Source organism: Pecten maximus, chromosome 4, assembly GCF_902652985.1.
Source record: "Pecten maximus chromosome 4, xPecMax1.1, whole genome shotgun sequence".
Lineage (NCBI taxonomy): Eukaryota > Metazoa > Mollusca > Bivalvia > Pectinida > Pectinidae > Pecten > Pecten maximus.
Window position 1 is genome coordinate 7,573,343 of NC_047018.1, and position 22,834 is coordinate 7,596,176.

Sequence of the window (22,834 nt, forward strand, 5' to 3'; positions counted from 1 at the left end):
AGTATTACAGTAAAATCTATATCCCAATCACTCAATCACTACTTGCCTTTCCACACTTATTTTTTCTCTACATTTATACATGTATATTCCAGCCCCTTCCTGCTCCATCCTCACTTGTCCTCACTTTGATCTCTTTCTTTGTTAGTACTCTCTTCTATATATTATATTAACTATGGTCTATAGGGGCAGTGTGACCCAGGTTATATATATATATGTATATATTAGTGCAAAATTCAGCAACACAAAATCTACCAACCTACATCTAAAACAGGATACATGTATACAAAGCTACCAAGATCTACAGGCCATAATGGACACCAAATAGACATTAAAGTCCAACTCTAACTATTAATATTCATACACCTACTAGCAATATAGGTAACACCAGGTGTCTACATAGGTTAAAGGTCATGTCCAACACTAATTGGTTAAAAAGTCACGTCTTGTAATGTCCAACACTAATAGGTTAAAGGTCATGTCCAACGCTAATAATAAACAATATGGGATAAAGGTCATGCCAGGAACTAACTAGCAACACAGATGTAAGGTTGTTAATACTTAACCTCTTCTAGTAAAGCTAAAAGCTACAGTAAGTGAACATTTACAACACTAGCAATTCTATATTACAAGCAAATTACATTTTGTATATAACACTATTTAATCTACAAAACTTCATCATTTTCACTTTGTTTCAGACGAAGTGTCTAAAGTGTTAAGATTAATTGACACAACCAAATATACTGATTTATCAGACAAAAGAATGACAGCTGGCATAATTAGTAAGGGTGGTGAAAACAAAAAATGACAGCTGTCTAAAATACTTTGGATGATCAAAACAATTATTACACATTATTACAATGTACAGAATAATGTAAAGTTATAACACACTTTACAATGTACAGAATGATGTAAAGTTATAACACATTTTACAATGTACAGAGCAATATTATATGAAATTATAACAATGCACAATGCATTATTACAATGTTTAAAATTATAATGTTTAACACATTATTACAATGTACAGATTACTAATGTACAGTATGGAACGTTATTATAATATACAGAATTATAATGTTTAACACATTATCATAATATACAGAATTACAATGTTTAACACATTATTACAATGTACAGAATTATAATGTATAACACATTATTACAATGTACAGAATTACAATGTATAACACATTATTACAATGTACAGAATTACAATGTATAACACATCATTAAAATGTACAGAATTATAATGTATAACAGATCATTAAAATGTACAGAATTATAATGTATAACACATTATTACAATGTACAGAATTATAATGTATAACACATCATTAAAATGTACAGAATTACAATGTACAATACATCATTAAAATGTACATTTGGATGTCTTTTATTGATAATCATTCTTTAAATTTTTCAAGGTTCTGCAATCACCAAAATTTCCCCAGGTTGTTTATAATCTTTGGTCTGACATGGTACCTGTTATACACAAACATTCCACATCGTCATCAAACAGTGTACAGCTGATGTATTTATGATTAATTCTATTATTGCAATATTTCTGACAAATCCACTGTCTTAAGAGTTAGAACAGCTTTATGCTGAATATTAATAGTTTTTAATGACATACATTTTGTAAATTCCACAATCAAAGAAAATAAACTTTGACATGACAAATTGGCTCTTACAGTAGTTCTTCCAACACACTGATTTTGACTTGATACGAAAAACACATGAAAGACTGCATGATTGAATAAAACACTCTGCCATTATATACAAACAACTGAGCTTTTCTATGTTGATGAGAGGAAAGGTGATGTATTAAACATTGCTAATGATTGAGTAAGATTTACATAATATCCCCTTGTTCCAACTCTATACCTCAAAGGAGTCATTGTCCGACTTTAAATCAATAATATTAACAAAATATTTATTTAATTCATATGGATATCAACACTGGTAGCTGTTCCTCCCAGCATACCACTGACCATCATTCCTCCCAGCATATCACTGACCATCATTTTAAGCTTTTTTTTCAGATTTCAGAAGAACTTGCTTAATGGTTTTAACAGAACAAATATGACCCCTGTGACCCTGGATGTAAATCAGGCTCATCTGTTTGGACAAGATCTGTAGCCCTTCACCCAAGCATTCTACAGCCCCATTATCAGGTGTTTGGGCCAGTTGGTTATCGAGAAGTTGTTTGAGTGAAAAAGTTTATGACAGATAGCGGACTTGCTAATAAATGAGGACATTTAAATTACATTAAAATCACACTGGTTTTAGTGTGGAATTTCAGACTTGTTGTCTTTTTTTTTTAGATAGTTTTGGTCTTACACGAGACAAAAATTGTATAAGATCAACTATTATTCAGTACTAAGGTACATTAGACATTGTTACACTCTCACAACACTGGGACACACAGAGCAGTCGACTAGAATAGTAATTATAAAAGGTCAATAGAACATTCAGTATAATTTTTTCATCTTTAAGCTTAAAAATATCACATCAAATCTAGCCGTGTAAAAAATTTCATTGGAATGAATATTTTTTCTGAGATAACAGTTGAATGATCAGCAGATTCAGATATTTCTATCATTTAAAATTCAGTTATGATGGGTGAAAATATCAAAGACCTAAAAATGAGTAGATGAATTGTAGGAAAATGCAGATGACATGTTATGCTGTTCATAATATATAGAGTGACAGAATTATATAAAATGATTAGCATTTCTCACTTTATCATCAAAGTAGACTTCAGAGCTTTTAAGGTACAGTGGAACATGAACATTTTATGAATGCTTAATGGCAAATGTTACCAAACTAAAAATACAATTGTATACAACGTTAATATACAAACTTCAAAATGCTGTATGTAAAGACCCTGAAGTGTAATACTTGGTGCCGTGTGTGAAGTGATTTGTAAGACATGTCTTATGCTGATGCTAAATGATGCTCAGAAAAGCAGAAACAGTTCATGACAGTGTACTGTTAATTGCTGGTTTGGAGCAGTTTTACAGCATATAGCATATCACAAAACATGTATCAGACTTCCGTAATGATATATATCCTAAATCATTCATGAAACAATAAAGATAGCACCCTATCACTTGGTATTTTTATAACACAATCAATTGAATCCTTCAAGCAATAAATGCTGGTATCTTAAAAATCCAGCAGTTAAAAATGGCAATAATGGCATAACCCTATTTTGATACAAAAGCTCTGAAGTATGTCATACACACAAGAGGCCCAGAGGGCTTACATTGTTTACCTGGATATTTTAGCAATCATGGCAAAACACTCTCATTTAAATCATGTAACAAACATTTTCCTACGTTTGGAGCTTCCTCTCCCAAAAATGGTTCCAATAAAATATGGACCAAATCCTATTGTTCTCTTTAAGAATTTTTTTTTTTTAAGTTTATTTATTAACATTTCCCCTACATTGGGCCCCCTCTCTCCCGCTTCGGAAAGCCACACTGCTCATTTATACAACTAGCTTATCATGCTCCAGAACAAATTTCATCAAAATCAATTCAGGCATTCAGGACTAGTAGCAATTTAAAGAGACATCTTGATGTACAGACAGACTCTGTGCTATGTCATAAGCTCACGGGGCAGGTAAGCTAAGAAGGTCACTTTGCTGGAGAAAACACCAATTGTGGGTGGAAATAGATTTCAGTATTCTCGAAAGACAATATTATGTAACTACCGGGAATAACATAGAACAGATAGCAAATGTTTGAGGGGATTATCAAGGTAGCAGTCTTATTCTGTCCATTAATTTCCATATATAAATTAAAATAATCAGCTTAAATGCCCTCTTCGGCAATTTACCCTATGTATAGTGATTTCTGTTAGTAATGGTGATAGAAAACTGAAACAACTATTATTTTGTTTATATAGTGGGGTAAATACACCAAATCTGCTACTGGCGGCGTGTTTCACAGTGCAGTTAACTACAGCTACTGGTGGAGTGTAATTCAACAATGTATCATATCCCCATATGTACTTGTAAGTCATTATAGATACATTATTTACTATTGATAGTACTGTTGTCATGACAAATATTTCCAGACCAGGTAACAGTACACTTTGAGGATAGGAACATTTCTTCAGGCTTGGCAATACTGTTGCCATGATAACAACCTTGTTATCCACTACAGTAATTGTACATATTCAAGGCAGGAACATTTTTCAGACATAGGTATTTCTGTGGCTAAGACGACACCATTATCAGCTTGGATAGCAGTACATATTCAGGGTACATCTTTCTAGAAATATGATCCATGACCTCTGACCTCTGAAGGTTGACATGGCCATATTGCCATGGTGGTATGTTAGACTTTCCTTCCACTTGTGTCTCAGCTTTCACAAGGAAAATCTGTACCAAAGTATCTGTCTCCAAAATTTCCTGAAATGAAAGCAACTTCATGAAGTTTTCTTAAAATTAAACCATTTCTCAACAGTTGATAGGGTGTTTGTTTCCAGTACTAATGTGCCACCAGAGGAAGACATGACACTGTTACAGTCTTCAAAAAAACAGAAAATGATCAATTTAAAGTATGTCCAGAACAAGTTGAATTCTCTGCATACAATATTTAATCTAAACATTACATGTACTGGTCATTATACAGCAGCCTGATTCTGTATACTTACCAATACCAGGAAGTATGTGGAATTTATCATTGACGTTTTTATCCACGGCTGTAGTGACAATCTTCACCTTAGGGAAGGCGTAGGCTACTGAGTGTACACCTGAATAACATACAGAACACCATTAATCATGTTTGTCTACACAAAACAATTAAACATGCTCAGTTTTAATTTTCATATGTTATTAACACAATCATTAAGTGTTCAACTCCACGTACAACCAACCGTTTAGTGTTCAACTCCACGTACAACCAACCGTTTAGTGTTCAACTCCACGTACAACCAACCGTTTAGTGTTCAACTCCACGTACAACCAACCGTTTAGTGTTCAACTCCACGTACAACAAACCGTTTAGTGTTCAACTCCACGTACAACCAACCGTTTAGTGTTCAACTCCACGTACAACCAACCGTTTAGTGTTCAACTCCACGTACAACAAACCGTTTAGTGTTCAACTCCACGTACAACCAACCGTTTAGTGTTCAACTCCACGTACAACCAACCGTTTAGTGTTCAACTCCACGTACAACCAACTATTAGTATTCAACTTTAGGTTCACACTAATTTACCGACCTGACTGGGCCATTAGTAGAGACAGTAATAGAATGTTTTCCTCGGGAACATCATGATCCAACAGAACCCTTATTGCCATCATGGCTGCTGCTCCAGTGGCAACTGTAGCATCCATCAACATCACATGACTTTCTTTGATATCCTTAGGGAGTCGGAGATAATGCAGCTGTGGCAACAACAAATATTACTGATACAAGTCATACAAAATACATAAAAGGGGCCCATAGTATGGTCAGGTGTTTAACAGGGGCCCATAGTATGGTCAGGTCTTTAACAATCAACAGGTAATTCAATGGTGATTTCATATAACGGTCATATCATGCAGAAAAAAATTGTGATTTTTTCGCATTTTACCATTTTCTGGACTTAACTTTTTTGGCACAAAAACTCACTTTAAAGTTTTGAGGGCAAGTCAAAAGTATGCACCTCACACCCTTCTAATTTGGTGTATGCATTCATTAGAGGTCCAGGAGTGACGTTATGACAAAATTATGCAGAAAGAAATTGTGATTTTATTTTTCATTTTTGGCACAAAAACCCTTTTTAAAGATTTCGGGAGTAAGTTTTGGAAAGCATGCAAGTCCACACCCTTCTTATTTGGTTTATATACGACTTCAAAATGACATGCTTATACATACATAAAAAATGAATGCATAGTGCGATTGCTGCCCCTGGTGAGCTTTCGCAATCATTGATTGCAATTGTTAGTTATCATTTTACGAGGTCCAATGGCAAATGAAATTAAGAAGGGTCACAACTCTGTAAATCACAATCAACTCAGCCTAATTGTCAAATTCATGAGATCTTATTAAGTATATTGAGCAAATATGAACAGATTTTGATGAATGTTGGTATGCAGCCTTATAAAATGTAACAATAATATCTTGGACGAGCTCGATATTCAGGCCAATTCAATGGTAACATAACAGTTATGGCCCTTTGTTGTTTTGTTACCATTGGATACTGATAGGTATACAGGTATGTGTGTAAGGATCTCACCTCTGGTTCACCAGTATCAAAGTTGGTCTGTATGAGAATCTTGCCAAGCCTGATGTCCTTACATACTTCACACAGCGCCTGTTCCATGGTCTCCCCAGCACGCAGTATAGAAACCCCACATATCTACGGAAGGAAACCAAGCACATGTTGTATATAGGAATACACACAATGTCATCTCTGGATCAATAATCCAGGAACTATGTATATTACATAATCAGAAGGATGTAAGTCGAGGTCAACTACTTGTAAACTTAGACAAACTAAACTGTATACATCTTAGAAAAAGTTTTTTAAAATAAATCATTTTCGACCTTCTACAGAAAGCTTAGTAAAAATCGTGACCCTTTTACATATATCAATATAATAATGTTAACGATCGTATTTAATGTAATTGTCCATGATTACAAATATCTTTTGTAGTTGTTTTTTTCACCAGCTACACATAAATTAGTTTCATATCAACTGCTACCTTAACTAATCATTTGCTTTAACTTGAAGCAAAAACACAAAGCTGAAAATCTTTTGGCTGAAAAAAACTGTTTGGATTGAACACTTGTATGCCAGATATACAATAAGAGACCAAATTATCATGTATGACTTGCATGCTTTTGAACTTTGTAACACAATATAATCATCTAAGAGGTCATGCTCAAAGAAGTGCTTTATGTTTTCACCCACATTTTCAGTGACCATGAAAACTGAGCAGTATGGTATATTTGATACTCTTTCAGTCCATGGATGGCAAGTTAATGGTTTATTTGATACTCTTTCACTCTCTAGTTGGCAAGTTAATGGTTTATTTGATACTCTTTCACTCTCTGGTTGGCAAGTTAACGGTTTATTTGATACTCTTTCACTCTCTGGTTGGCAAGTTAACGGTTTATTTGATACTCTTTCAGTCTCTGTCTGGCAAGTTAACGGTTTATTTGATACTCTTTCACTCTCTGGTTGGCAAGTTAATGGTATATTTGATACTCTTTCAGTCCATGGATGGCAAGTTAACGGTTTATTTGATACTCTTTCACTCTCTGGTTGGCAAGTTAACAGTTTATTTGATACTCTTTCACTCTCTGGTTGGCAAGTTACGGTTTATTTGATACTCTTTCACTCTCTGGTTGGCAAGTTAATGGTATACATGTATTTGATACTCTTTCAGTCCATGGATGGCAAGTTAACGGTTTATTTGATACTCTTTCAGTCCATGGATGGCAAGTTAACAGTTTATTTGATACTCTTTCAGTCCATGGATGGCAAGTTAATGGTATATTTGATACTCTTTCAGTCCATGGATGGCAAGTTAATGGTTTATTTGATACTCTTTCAGTCCATGGATGGCAAGTTAACGGTTTATTTGATACTCTTTCACTCTCTAGTTGGCAAGTTAACGGTTTATTTGATACTCTTTCACTCTCTGGTTGGCAAGTTAATGGTTTATTTGATACTCTTTCACTCTCTGGTTGGCAAGGTAACGGTTTATTTGATACTCTTTCACTCTCTGGTTGGCAAGTTAATGGTTTATTTGATACTCTTTCACTCTCTGGTTGGCAAGGTAACGGTTTATTTGATACTCTTTCACTCTCTGGTTGGCAAGTTAACAGTTTATTTGATACTCTTTCACACTCTGGTTGGCAAGTTAACGGTTTATTTGATACTCTTTCAGGCCATGGCTGGCAAGTTAATGGTTTATTTGATAATCTTTCAGGCCATGGTTGGCAAGTTAATGGTTTATTTGATAATCTTTCAGTCTCTGGCTGGCAAGTTAATGGTTTATTTAATACTCTTTCACTCTCTGGTTGGCAAGTTAAATATTATCCAGACATAAAGTCTCTGCAAAGATTAAAAAAAAACAAATGACACCTGTGACATTTCAATTATTTCAACAAACTAAGCTATTTTTTACCTGGACAAGCAACATATCAAATATCATAATCTTCGAAAAGCTGCTAGTGGTCCTTTGATAAACTAAATACATTTGTAGATACAAAAAAAATGTACTAAATATAATTGTGAACTTTTAGTAGTACTTGTAATAGGTTGTAGTGATAAAATCAAGTCTGATATCCTTTTCAACAAGTTAATTTTAACACCTGGAGGTACCAAACTAAATAAAACAGATATAATGAATAAATCTCTTTGAGAAGCAATATCTACTATATCAATAAAATCTGGTTTAGAAACTACAGCCTACGTATACACACACACAGGAATGAACTACTTAAACAGGAACAACAGATATACAGCTCAAGCCCCTGATCATCTGACTAAAGTTATAAGTCATTATTGTTATCTTAAACCAGTATGATATGTGGTTTTCTGTAAACATCAATATCACACCATGCAGCATCTCCACTAAACCATCAAAGAGGAAACTCAGAAAGACCGAGCATTCATGATGCAAGGGAGATAACTCAATCAAACACAAGTCAAACTTGTCATCATAGCATGAAAACTCAGGGATAAAGTAAAGGGTACAACTACATCAGCTTTAATCACAATAAAGAGTTCGAGTTTTAAGGTGTTTAACTTTGAGTAGCCTCCCTTTCCCTGATCAGTACGTCTGAACTAGATGGTACCCTTTACCTTTAATATGTACATTACAATGAAGGCAGATGTTCTATATGCAATGCAAACTGAAATATGTGATGACATTGCTAGCTTTTACCTAAACAATAATGGACACATGTACAGTAATGAGCATCACAAAATAGCCAAACCTTTTGTAATATTTAGTATCGATCTTCAAATCAAACTGCTTTTAATAACGAAACAAGAGATCTCAGAGGGATCTTGACGCCCACCATTGAATGATCCATATCAGTCAAATGAAAGACTGATCTTTTCTCTTTTTTTTCCTTCTTTCAGTCTTCTTTCAAATTATTTAATAACTTTATATAACACGACATAGCAGGAGCAACCTGCAATTGTCAAAATCCAAGATGGCTGCCTGTCAGCCATGTTGTTTTCTGGTCGGTCCCAAAATGCAATATGCATAACTAGGGACCAAAGGAAACTTAAATATGAAATATGATAAAGATCCCTTTAGGACTTTCTGAGATAAAAAACTTCAATTGTCAAAATCAAAGATGGCTGTCTTGGTTGTCGATTGGTCAAAAAATGCAATATTCAGAACTAGGGGCCTAGGGGAACTATACATATGGAATGTGAGAAAGATCCCTTCAATACCTTCTGAGTAAAAGTGATAACAAACAATAACAGACGGATGAATGGATGAACGGACGACAGACCACAGATGCATGGCGATTTGAATAGCCCACCATCTCATGATGGTGGGTTGACAAAAGATAAATAACTAGTTCTTCATGTACAAATCTTCAAAATATCTCTAAAACTGCAATTTGACCTCCTGCTTGCAGACTGCTCTTTCCATCATTGGCTTGGGAATTATCCCAATCGTAATGGGTGAAAGGTTAAACCATCTGGATACACTGTAGTGTTAACACATGTTTTAATGATACATTGCATTTGGATTTGCTGAGTGACAAGTACAAATAGAGAATACATTTTCATCACTGTTAATGTTGGTGATGTAGCAAGGTTGTGCTTGGTATATGCGTGTAAAATCAATGTTTTCAACAGTGATAAAAATGAAAAAAGATGCCATGAGCCTGAATGATCCCCTGAGTTGAAGTTATTTGTGTTGTCATGATTAGACACGGAAATCATTAAACAAATATAGCAAGATCTCCAACACATGTTAATCATATACATCAACTTGTTGGCAACATAGCAAACACATATAATCCAGAGCAGCAAACTGTCAAAACAATAAGACTGCTTTAACTAAAATCTAGTAATGATTCAAGGTCAAAGAGCAGCAATCCATTCTACAAATGTAGCACATCTTGGTTTGAGATTGCTGAAAGTTCAGCCTACTTGACACATGTGGGCCTCACTCCTCAGAGCCTTGGAGATGGGGCATATAATTCACAATTGGTGCATTTGGCCAAGCAAGACTTTTTACCATATATGCTTCAGTAGGTTCTGAGGAGTATGGCAGTTTTTTTTTTTTTGAACAGACGACAGACAAAAGATGATCGCAATGGGTCTCTTGAAACATGTCTCAGATGACCTCAAAAACATGGTTATATGTTCTAAATGTCCGTGTTGATCATTAGAAATATATTAAGTTTAAACTAATTCGTCCATCAAACATAAAGCTGTACATGTGTAAAATGTATGACAAAACCAATGGACAGTGCAAATTATATGTAAATATTACAGGAAATGGGATGGAGTGTTGCCATTGTGTAAAGTGGCAGACAAGTGATGGACTCTAGGACAGATATAATTTTGAAAAATTAAAACCATTAAATAAGTTTTCAAATAAAACAAATAAGGCATTGTAATATATATAAATCCCCTCGCATATACAATACTTTTAGAGAATGTATATATTTTACTTTTATATTAAAAAAAAAGAAATGTAAACAGTGCTAACAAAGTGTCAAGGCTGATCCAGGTTTTCTATGGTGACCTTCGACTTTTCATCTTGTACAAAAACAACAATGCTAGTGATCACAATGACTTTGTATAGATAGTAAGAGTGACCTTGATCCTAGCACCCTGTGAAAAACTCATCTGAAAGCATTGACATATTGACCATTTTATATTGTCTGATTAAAATCTGCTGTGATGAAAACGGTTTTATATTACAAATAAAGGTGATTGACCGTGACCTTAATTTAAAATGAAATACAAACATGGTCAAAGATAATCAAAACACATGACAAAATGTCTACAAACATTTTATCTTTCAACAATGACCTTGATCAATGACCTTTGATCTTGAATTTCAATATCATTTTTCAACATTGTATACCAATCTTATTTTAAAGATTTTTGAGAAATGTCTTTTGCACTGTCATTCCTACTGAGTTGAAACTTATGTAGACAAACAAGTGAACAGACGGTTGTTTTCTCTCGTAATCAGCTGCGAGGGGACAAACAAAATAATACAATGGTAAATATATGTAGGTACGTGTTTTATACCATGCTTTTTTACCACTTTCTCTCTGACACTTCTTGAACTCTTTATCTTTAAACAATGAAAAACTTTTTAACAAAACATTATTAAGATTTTCTGAAAAAGAAAATGTTTGCCAACTAAGACATAAAAAGACTAGAAGGAGGTAGTTAAAAGTCACAGCTATCTTTGTTTTCCTTCTAGAAATCGGGATGACGGTGGGATCATATCCATGTATCACATTCAACTTAAGGCAGAAGAAAATGAACTATGAATAGTTTTAAAATAATGGTACAGATGCTATGGTTCCTTATTTTAACATTAATTACCCTTAATGTGTTCAAATTTTACAGCAATCAATGAAGCAGAAAATACACAACACAGTGACCTACATACCACCTGATGTTGGGTATACCTGCAGATGCATTCAGGTAGCCAGGTGTGTAATACTTCAGTATCAGTGTACACCTCAGGTAGCCAGGTGTGTAATACTTCAGTATCACAGTGTACACCTCAGGTAGCCAGGTGTGTAATACTTCAGTATCACAGTGTACACCTCAGGTAGCCAGGTGTGTAATACTTCAGTATCAGTGTACACCTCAGGTAGCCAGGTGTGTAATACTTCAGTATCAGTGTACACCTCAGGTAGCCAGGTGTGTAATACTTCAGTATCACAGTGTACACCTCAGTTAGCCAGGTGTGTAATACTTCAGTATCAGTGTACACCCCAGTTAGCCAGGTGTGTAATACTTCAGTATCACAGTGTACACCTCAGTTAGCCAGGTGTGTAATACTTCAGTATCACAGAGTACACCACAGTTAGCCAGGTGAGTAATACTTCAGTATCACAGAGTACACTTCAGTAAGCCAGGTGTGTAATACTTCAGTATAACAGTGTACACCTCAGTTAGCCAGGTGTGTAATACTTCAGTATCACAGTGTACACCTCAGTTAGCCAGGTGTGTAATACTTCAGTATCACAGTGTACACCTCAGTTAGCCAGGTGTGTAATACTTCAGTATCACAGAGTACACCTCAGTTAGCCAGGTGTGTAATACTTCAGTATCACAGTGTACACCTCAGTTAGCCAGGTGTGTAATACTTCAGTATCACAGAGTACACCTCAGTTAGCCAGGTGTGTAATACTTCAGTATCACAGTGTACACCTCAGTTAGCCAGGTGTGTAATACTTCAGTATCACAGTGTACACCTCAGGTAGTCAGGTGTGTAATACTTCAGTATAACAGTGTACACCTCAGTTAGCCAGGTGTGTAATACTTCAGTATAACAGTGTACACCTCAGGTAGTCAGGTGTGTAATACTTCAGTATCACAGTGTACACCTCAGTTAGCCAGGTGTGTAATACTTCAGTATAACAGTGTACACCTCAGTTAGCCAGGTGTGTAATACTTCAGTATAACAGTGTACACCTCAGTTAGCCAGGTGTGTAATACTTCAGTATAACAGTGTACACCTCAGTTAGCCAGGTGTGTAATACTTCAGTATAACAGTGTACACCTCAGTTAGCCAGGTGTGTAATACTTCAGTATAACAGTGTACACCTCAGTTAGCCAGGTGTGTAATACTTCAGTATAACAGTGTACACCTCAGGTAGCCAGGTGTGTAATACTTCAGTATCACAGTGTACACCTCAGTTAGCCAGGTGTGTAATACTTCAGTATAACAGTGTACACCTCAGTTAGCCAGGTGTGTAATACTTCAGTATCACAGAGTACACCTCAGTTAGCCAGGTGTGTAATACATGTACTTCAGTATCACAGTGTACACCCCAGTTAGCCAGGTGTGTAATACTTCAGTATCACAGTGTACACCTCAGGTAGCCAGGTGTGTAATACTTCAGTATCACAGTGTACACCTCAGTTAGCCAGGTGTGTAATACTTCAGTATCACAGAGTACACCTCAGTTAGCCAGGTGTGTAATACTTCAGTATCACAGAGTACACCTCAGTTAGCCAGGTGTGTAATACTTCAGTATCACAGTGTACACCTCAGTTAGCCAGGTGTGTAATACTTCAGTATCACAGTGTACACCTCAGTTAGCCAGGTGTGTAATACTTCAGTATCACAGTGTACACCCCAGTTAGCCAGGTGTGTAATACTTCAGTATCACAGTGTACACCTCAGTTAGCCAGGTGTGTAATACTTCAGTATCACAGAGTACACCTCAGTTAGCCAGGTGTGTAATACTTCAGTATCACAGTGTACACCTCAGCTAGCCAGGTGTGTAATACTTCAGTATCACAGTGTACACCTCAGTTAGCCAGGTGTGTAATACTTCAGTATCACAGTGTACACCTCAGCTAGCCAGGTGTGTAATACTTCAGTATCACAGAGTACACCTCAGTTAGCCAGGTGTGTAATACTTCAGTATCACAGTGTACACCTCAGCTAGCCAGGTGTGTAATACTTCAGTATCACAGAGTACACCTCAGTTAGCCAGGTGTGTAATACTTCAGTATCACAGTGTACACCTCAGTTAGCCAGGTGTGTAATACTTCAGTATCACAGTGTACACCCCAGTTAGCTAGGTGTGTAATACTTCAGTATCACAGTGTACACCCCAGTTAGCCAGGTGTGTAATACTTCAGTATCACAGTGTACACCTCAGTTAGCCAGGTGTGTAATACTTCAGTATCACAGTGTACACCCCAGTTAGCCAGGTGTGTAATACTTCAGTATCACAGTGTACACCTCAGCTAGCCAGGTGTGTAATACTTCAGTATCACAGTGTACACCTCAGTTAGCCAGGTGTGTAATACTTCAGTATCACAGTGTACACCCCAGTTAGCCAGGTGTGTAATACTTCAGTATCACAGTGTACACCTCAGTTAGCCAGGTGTGTAATACTTCAGTATCACAGTGTACACCTCAGTTAGCCAGGTGTGTAATACTTCAGTACCACAGTGTACACCTCAGTTAGCCAGGTGTGTAATACTTCAGTACCACAGTGTACACCTCAGTTAGCCAGGTGTGTAATACTTCAGTATCACAGTGTACACCCCAGTTAGCCAGGTGTGTAATACTTCAGTATCACAGTGTACACCTCAGTTAGCCAGGTGTGTAATACTTCAGTATCACAGTGTACACCCCAGTTAGCCAGGTGTGTAATACTTCAGTATCACAGTGTACACCTCAGTTAGCCAGGTGTGTAATACTTCAGTATCACAGTGTACACCCCAGTTAGCCAGGTGTGTAATACTTCAGTATCACAGTGTACACCTCAGTTAGCCAGGTGTGTAATACTTCAGTATCACAGTGTACACCTCAGTTAGCCAGGTGTGTAATACTTCAGTATCACAGTGTACACCTCAGTTAGCCAGGTGTGTAATACTTCAGTATCACAGAGTACACCTCAGTTAGCCAGGTGTGTAATACTTCAGTATCACAGTGTACACCTCAGTTAGCCAGGTGTGTAATACTTCAGTTTCCCAGTGTACACCTCTGTAAAACTTTGGGATAATTCTACTGTAACTCATCCACATGTGAGAGTCCTGTTGTCTAGTAAATCTACCCTGTGTAAACCATGTCAGCTTTGTTCTGGTTCAGAGTGCAGCAGTGGCTTTGTGTGTTCCTGCTGGGTGTTTACACAGTGCCGATACAGCTAACCTATCAACTGATCCTGTCACTGTCACGGTACACACAGTCAGCCTTACATCTGAACTCCTTTCATATGTAATAATGAAAAACACCATATTAAATGTAATTGTGTCATTTATAATAACAAAAAGCTTAAATATGCACGCAAGACTTCCTCTCAAGGGTCCAACGATTGCTAAATACCCGGATGAGGAAATGGAGGATGGTATCTTGTGCACGATATCAATACACCACTACCGATATAGAAGATAAACTTAAACAGAGAGATCATCTGACTGGGAAATTACACGTCTTGATCGTGTATAACCCGTTTATCCTGGTAAAGATACAGATAAGGAGTCAGATGTTGAAACAGAAAATCAAAATGAGATGAGCTAGGCTACAGACCTATGTGCGACATTACGTATACGGAACTCATCAATAAAATCGAACAAAAATATCTATTTCTGTTGGATGAATTGAAAATTTGACAACAGAAGACTCGATCATTAAAATGAACCAAGCTCTATTAAAAGGAAAGTTAAAGACCTTTACAAACAAATACCGTAAATAATAGTTGTCAATTGTTGATGTTGTCCCAATTTAATTTTGAGACTTGGACATTATTTGTACCTATTGTGCATTGTAAAATAAACATTGTTTCACAGATACACATAAATGCAGTGTCATGATTTGTGTGTATAAATTAATTACATATAGAACACAACTACATTATAATTATCTTGTACATGTAATGGTATAAACGCAGACTCTCTACAAAACATAGAAAAGATATAGTCCCAATAATGTCTGCTTTAGACAGAGTCCACTGGGTATCAAAAACAAAATTTTAAAAAAAAATCAACAATACAGAATGTATTCTTTAATGTGATACATGGATATGACAATAAAATAGTTTAAATAAAAATGTGTTCTTTATAATCGGTCTATTGCTACTACTTGATGTTCAGCGGAGGTTTTATACAGACATCAAATAGATAGAGTAAGACTAACAGATGACAAGCATAGCTACATGTATGTACATATGCTGGCCTTGGGGTCAGAGTGCTGCAACAACATAGCCAGATGTACTAAGAGCAGAGTTAGTTAGGTATATACATTTAAAGGGTGATAAAAGAAACAAATACTTTTAAAGTAACCTCAGTCTGTCCTATTGGAGAACCATTACACATCTACAATACAAAACACAAATAAAACAGCCTGGTCAGGGACTAGCCCTCTCACAACAAGTATCGTCATGTCACAAAGTATTCCCAGGTAGTGTTTTATTAGATACAGGCCATATGGTACACTAGTCCACTACCTTATATCTGTGTAGTAATGGCTTGTCGAGTAACTTAAATGGATTTGAAAAAAAAATCATGGGACCAAAATCCTGAAACCTGAAAAAAACATTGCTGTTCATAAACTGACTATAGCAGTATTGGTGAGCATGAGTGACCAAGATTTGTCATTTAAGCAATGAAAAATAAATTTTGACCATGATTTATAATGAAACCCATGTATCAAGTACAAGTCAAGGGATGGATCAAGGGAGACAATCGCCAGAACAAACTGGTACAGGTCCAGAACACTTGGACGATGCTTACCATTTTGTCAATGCTTTTCTACATGAAAATGAGACATTGATCAACACATTGCCCAGGGTAGCCCTGGCATCATTACAATACCTAACGGGGTCAATTTGAAATATGAAATGGCACATTTAAAAGTCAACTTCCTAATTCAATTTTCTAAAATAAGAGGGGAATAATCATTTTGTTAAAGATGTTGGAACAGGAGTGCTTTGTAGGTTTTATGATTTTTAAATGTCAATTAAATTCAACAATATGCGAGTCATTTTCCTCGAAAAGGTCATGCAACATATGCATGACTGGTTGATTTCTATTCCTAACGAGTGAACATAAGCAGTGTTCAATCATTGTCATGAAAAATACATGGAATTTCAAATAAAATATATCGGCATTGGTTCTGATTTCATATATGCAAAGTGAAATCGCAAAAAAAAAAAAAAAAAAAAAAACTAAAACGGATCAAAATGACACAAAAATGAGCAGCTTATACACACCTAAATGTATTTTATATTTACACTGTCATTATATCTTATATCAGTTAAAGCCACATACTCCCAAAGAAATATACATAAATGTTTACATTTTGACCTCTTTACAGATTTCAGAGTTAATATATACATAATAAATTATCGTCAATCAAAAACTGGAGAAAAATGTGTATTTATGAAAGTACAGTCAAACCTGTCTATAGCGACTGCCCAAGGGGAGGCAGAAAAAAGGTCACTATAGACAGGTTGCCTTTATAGACAGGTCAAAATTATTGCACCAACCAATTTACTTAAACCTGCCATAAATAAATTGTCATTGAACAGGGCATTCAGAAGACCAGCCAGAAGTTAATAAATGCATAAACTTTATAAATCTGAAGGGTTTAATATTTAATGATTTTGTGGACCCAAACACAAAATATAACTCAAAATGGTCTTATGGATAATTTTTTGTAAATATTTTGTTCTGAAATAATACTATATGTATCTATCAAATTATCTCCCTTTCTTTCATAAATAAAGAAAAAGAATACACAATAATTAATAAATTAATTATATTTGTGTTACTACTAATTATTTTGTGTTATAGTCTTACTTCTTAAAACCAAAATATTTTTTTTTCTGACCCAAATTGAAATCCGGATATTTGTGTCAGTTTACGACTTTTTATTAGTATTGACTAATTAAAGATGGCGGCAGTACAAACGCTAGTACCGACAGCTTTCATGTGAGTAAATCTTGTTGACAGATATGACCAGTGTTTGTTATTGAAGTGATGTATCCTAGTTGTAATCACAAAATTAACTGACCGTGTCAAATGAAGCCACCTGTGCACAGTTGTAATGTAATACCGACACGCATGGTGACCCGACTCCTCTCTTACGGAGCCCCAGGCCAGGGCAGCTACAGTAATTATAGGCTAACAGGTGGTAGGGGTCTTTTGTTTATATACTCAGGCCTGGGTTGTGGTGGTCCTTTGTTTGTATAATCAAGCCAGGGTCGATGTGTCTGAATTTTCCGGGGATTTTATGAGGGATGACTGCCAAGAGCAGAAGATGGCTGACAGAAATCGGTCGCTATAGAAAACAAATTAGCGACCGCCGTTCCGAAATCACCGGTCGTTAGCCACATTAGACAGGTAGTCGCTATACAGAGGGTCGTTATATAGTAAAATCTCACGGGGAATCTTAAAACCGGTCGTTATAGACAGGCAGTCGTTATAGACAGGGGGTCGTTAGAGCAGGTTTGACTGTATACAGGAAATTCCCAAAAATAATATCTGGGTCAGACGGACCAAGTTTCTATCCAAATTAGTACCACAATGCAAAGAGAGGCTTATCAGTCAACAACAACAATGGCAGAAAGCTGAGAGCATGTGCCTGCCAAAACACAGACAGATTCTGCCAAAAAGAAACGTAAAAGGGACTGGAATCGGCAAAACCTCAGGATTTCCTAAGGAGAAGAATGATTTGTTGGAACTTAGCAAGAGAAGAAAAGGGAATGGACTCAAATTCCGATTTCGCCGGTTGTCTATTGGATTGCTGGTTTGTTTTATCTGTATTCCTCGTACATTGTCAACTTTACCGATCTGATTTTTATTGATGTTCTGTTGTACTGATATTGCTATATTTAAGAATAAGTATTTAGTTTACGTTTGTTTATATTGATCAGTTATTACCAGAATATTTTGCTTATATGTTCAAGTGAAAGCATCAATAAGCAAGTTCACGAATACTCTATATGTAAACAAAGGCCATGTGTGTTGTTAACATGTGTAGTGTACGTTGTTGTAGCCTCGTTCTCAGCTCTGTGACAAATCTCGTGATAAAAATAAATGTGGCAAGTTATTTTCATACATTGATGTTGCAAGTATTCCCCTGGTAACAGTCCAACATTTTAATGTTAGGAAAGCGTGAATGAGCACCTGGGATTGCCATTAATATATGTGTATAACTAAAGTTTTAGGCTATTTGGGAGGATGCGGCTTTAAAGTCAACATATCAGTTAATGTCATCATATCTTATATCAGTTAATGTCATCATATCTTATATCAGTTAATGTCATCATATCTTATATCAGTTAATGTCATCATATCTCACATCAGTTAATGTCATCATATCTTATATCAGTTAATGTCATCATATCTTATATCAGTTAATGTCATCATATCTTATATCAGTTAATGTCATCATATCTTATATCAGTTAATGTCATCATATCTTATATCAGTCAATGTCATCATATCTTATATCAGTCAATGTCATCATATCTTATATCAGTTAATGTCATCATATCTTATATCAGTTAATGTCATCATATCTTATATCAGTTAATGTCATCATATCTCACATCAGTTAATGTCATCATATCTTATATCAGTTAATGTCATCATATCTTATATCAGTTAATGTCATCATATCTTATATCAGTTAATGTCATCATATCTTATATCAGTTAATGTCATCATATCTGATATCAGTTAATGTCATCATATCTTATATCAGTTAATGTCATCATATCTTATATCAGTTAATGTCATCATATCTTATATCAGTTAATGTCATCATATCTTATATCAGTTAACGTCATCATATCTTATATCAGTTAATGTCATCATACCTTATATCAGTTAATGTCATCATATCTTATATCAGTTAATGTCATCATATCTTATATCAGTCAATGTCATCATATCTTATATCAGTCAATGTCATCATATCGTATATAAGTTAATGTCATCATATCTTATATCAGTTAATGTCATCATATCTCACATCAGTTAATGTCATCATATCTTATATCAGTTAATGTCATCATATCTTATATCAGTCAATGTCATCATATCTTATATCAGTTAATGTCATCATATCTTATATCAGTCAATGTCATCATATCTTATATCAGTTAATGTCATCATATCTTATATCAGTTAATGTCATCATATCTTATATCAGTTAATGTCATCATATCTTATATCAGTTAATGTCATCATATCTTATATCAGTTAATGTCATTATATCTTATATCAGTTAATGTCATCATATCTTATATCAGTTAATGTCATCATATCTTATATCAGTTAATGTCATCATATCTTATATCAGTTAATGTCATCATATCTCACATCAGTTAATGTCATCATATCTTATATCAGTTAATGTCATCAAAACTCATATCAGTTAATGTAATTATATCTTATATCAGTTAATGTCATCATATCTTATATCAGTTAAAGTCATCATATCTTATATCAGTTAAAGTCATCATATCTTATATCAGTTAATGTCATCATATCTTATATCAGTTAATGTCATCATATCTTATATCAGTTAACGTCATCATATCTTATATCAGTTCAAAGTTCTGACGAAAACAAAGAAATAAACCATCAAGTTAAAAGAATTATGGGTTATTTTTTTTAAGTTACCTTGGTGGCATTGAGTCTTTTCCCATCATAGAGTACATTCTGAGGTGTCTCAACCTTCACCGACTACAAAAACATAAACATCATGGAGTACATTCCGAGGTGTCTCAACCTTCACAGTCTAAAATCACCTACATACATTCTATTCTGAGAAGTTTAGAACAACTATTAAAAGAAGGAAAATCTATTCTTATGTCATTCTCCATGTCTTCCAATACTTACAACTTATGATATTTGATCTATCTTGCTCCTGATAAAAATAGTATATAAAATGATAATTTGTTATGCCAAAGTTCAGATGTCACAATCTTGACATTCTTACCTTGAATGGAAGCATGGACATAGCATACTCAAACAGCAACCGCATCAGCCTCTTAGAGTAGAATATGAACTCATCTCTTGGAGTTTCTCGGTTTCTGCCAAAACAGATGAAATCATGACTCATGAAGCAAACATTTCTTTGTAAATACTAATGTCAACAAGTTACTATCCGGGTTGATATATATGGGGCCCCTGCGACATTCTCACCTTATAAATGAATGGAGCCCCTGTCGTATTCTCACCTTATAAATGTATGGAGCCCCTATCGTATTCTCACCTTATAAATGTATGGAGCCCCTATCGTATTCTCACCTTATAAATGTATGGAGCCCCTGTGACATTCTCACCTTATAAATGTATGGAGCCCCTGTCGTATTCTCACCTTATTAATGTCTGCAGCCCCCGTCGTATTCTCACCTTATAAATGTATGGAGCCCCTGTCGTATTCTCATCTTATAAATGTATGGAGCCCTCGTCGTATTCTCACCTTTTAAATGTATGGAGCCCCTGTCGTATTCTCACCTTATAAATGTATGGAGCCCCTGTGCTATTCTCACCTTATAAATGTATGGAGCCCCTGTCGTATTCTCACCTTATAAATGTATGGAGCCCCTGTCGTATTCTCACCTTATAAATGTATGGAGCCCCTGTCGTATTCTCACCTTATAAATGTATGGAGCCCCTGCACTTGTGGAGTTTTCTCTAACACAAACAGAGAATCTGGCATCTTGGTTCCATTGTTGGCTGAGAGAGCTAACTTGGACCTAAGTTTGAATCCTCTCTGTGTAAAAAAGTAAAGATAATGCAATCAATTCCAATTATCAAACATTTTCAAAGTATTTAAGCCTTCATTACAGAATATTGAACATATGATATACAATGTACATCTTTTTAAACCTCTCTGAATTGCTCACATTGGTTTCATGAGAATTTCATTTATATTGCATTAGGATATCAATATGGTGTACTGAGAAGACCATAACAATATTTTATAGCTTTCTCTTTTAATAATGTATTTGATTAAATTCACCTTTTGGAGTTGCGTATGAACATGCATGACAATCAGACTAACAGCAACTTTATTCTCTCCCCCTGAAAATACAAACAACTTTGATTACCATATACAATTATATTGTATATTCAATTCTTCTCTCCATAGTAGTAGCAAACAATCTATAGGGGAAGGAACAAACAGGTAGAGGAGGTAATCGACTGATAGGGGAGATAACCAACAGGTAAGGGAGGCAATCTACTGGCAGGAGAGAGATTACCTACAGGTATTGGAGGCAATCTACTGGCAGGGGAGATAACCAACAGGTACATGAGGCAATCTACTGGCAGGGGAGATAACCAACAGGTAGGGGAGGCAATTGACTGATAGGGGAGATAACCAACAGGTAGGGGAGGCAATCTACTGGCAGGGGAGATAACCAACAGGTAGGGGAGACTATCGACTGATAGGGGAGATAACCAACAGGGAAGGGAGGCAATCTACTGGCAGGAGAGAGATTACCTACAGGTATGGGAGACAATCTACTGGCAGGGGAGATAACCTACAGGTAGGGGAGGCAATCTACTGGTAGGGGAAGCAATATACAGGTAGAAGAGATAACCTACTGGTAGAGGAGGTAATCTACAGGTATGGGAGGCAATCTACTGGTAGATTAGACAATAAACTGTTAGGTGAGACAATAAACTGTTAGGTGAGACAATAAACTGTTAGGTGAGACAATAAACTGGTAGATTAGACGATAAACCGGTAGGGGACACAAAAAACTGTTAGGAGAGACAACACTGAAGAGACAAAATACATGTAGATGAGACAAATAGCTTATTGCAGTATTATCTTATTTAGTCATAATTATTTTCTTTGCTGTTACACATCAAGATGGATGACTAGTTGAAATGAAGATATTATCTGAGATCAATCAAACATAGCAAGCTCTGTCGTTACTTCTGTTTGCCTTGTTTTTGACTGGAAGATATTATTATAAATCACTTTGATTTTGCAAATACTTTTTTTTAGAAACTTGCCTCTTCAGGCATATTTGCAAAGGCATGATTTCATGAACGCTTATGTCGAAAAGACTTTAAATTAGAGAATTATGAGTTATTAGAGACATGGAATCTGCAAGACTCCTATTCCCAGTTGTAACATCTCGGACATTTTTTCTAATGCCAATTTTTGTC

At 35.6% G+C, this 22,834-nt stretch overlaps 1 protein-coding gene across 2 annotated transcripts in view; it reads right to left on the bottom strand.

Moving 5' to 3' along the window:
• Nucleotides 1–2,312: 2,312 nt before the first annotated feature.
• LOC117325110 (uridine-cytidine kinase-like 1) overlaps nucleotides 2,313–22,834 on the bottom strand; it is a 40,399-nt gene continuing 19,877 nt past the window's right edge. Inside the window, exons 7-15 of one of the 2 annotated variants that reach the window (XM_033881058.1) lie at nucleotides 21,675–21,736; nucleotides 21,307–21,425; nucleotides 20,646–20,739; nucleotides 20,327–20,389; nucleotides 15,965–16,009; nucleotides 6,236–6,358; nucleotides 5,237–5,402; nucleotides 4,666–4,764; nucleotides 2,313–4,420 (exon numbers count right to left, since the gene is read on the bottom strand). In XM_033881058.1, coding sequence (XP_033736949.1) covers nucleotides 4,371–4,420; nucleotides 4,666–4,764; nucleotides 5,237–5,402; nucleotides 6,236–6,358; nucleotides 15,965–16,009; nucleotides 20,327–20,389; nucleotides 20,646–20,739; nucleotides 21,307–21,425; nucleotides 21,675–21,736 — 821 coding nt within the window. In that variant the 3' untranslated portion in view covers nucleotides 2,313–4,370. The remainder of the gene's footprint in view (nucleotides 4,421–4,665; nucleotides 4,765–5,236; nucleotides 5,403–6,235; nucleotides 6,359–15,964; nucleotides 16,010–20,326; nucleotides 20,390–20,645; nucleotides 20,740–21,306; nucleotides 21,426–21,674; nucleotides 21,737–22,834) is intronic. The other variant, XM_033881059.1, reaches the window with a different exon arrangement.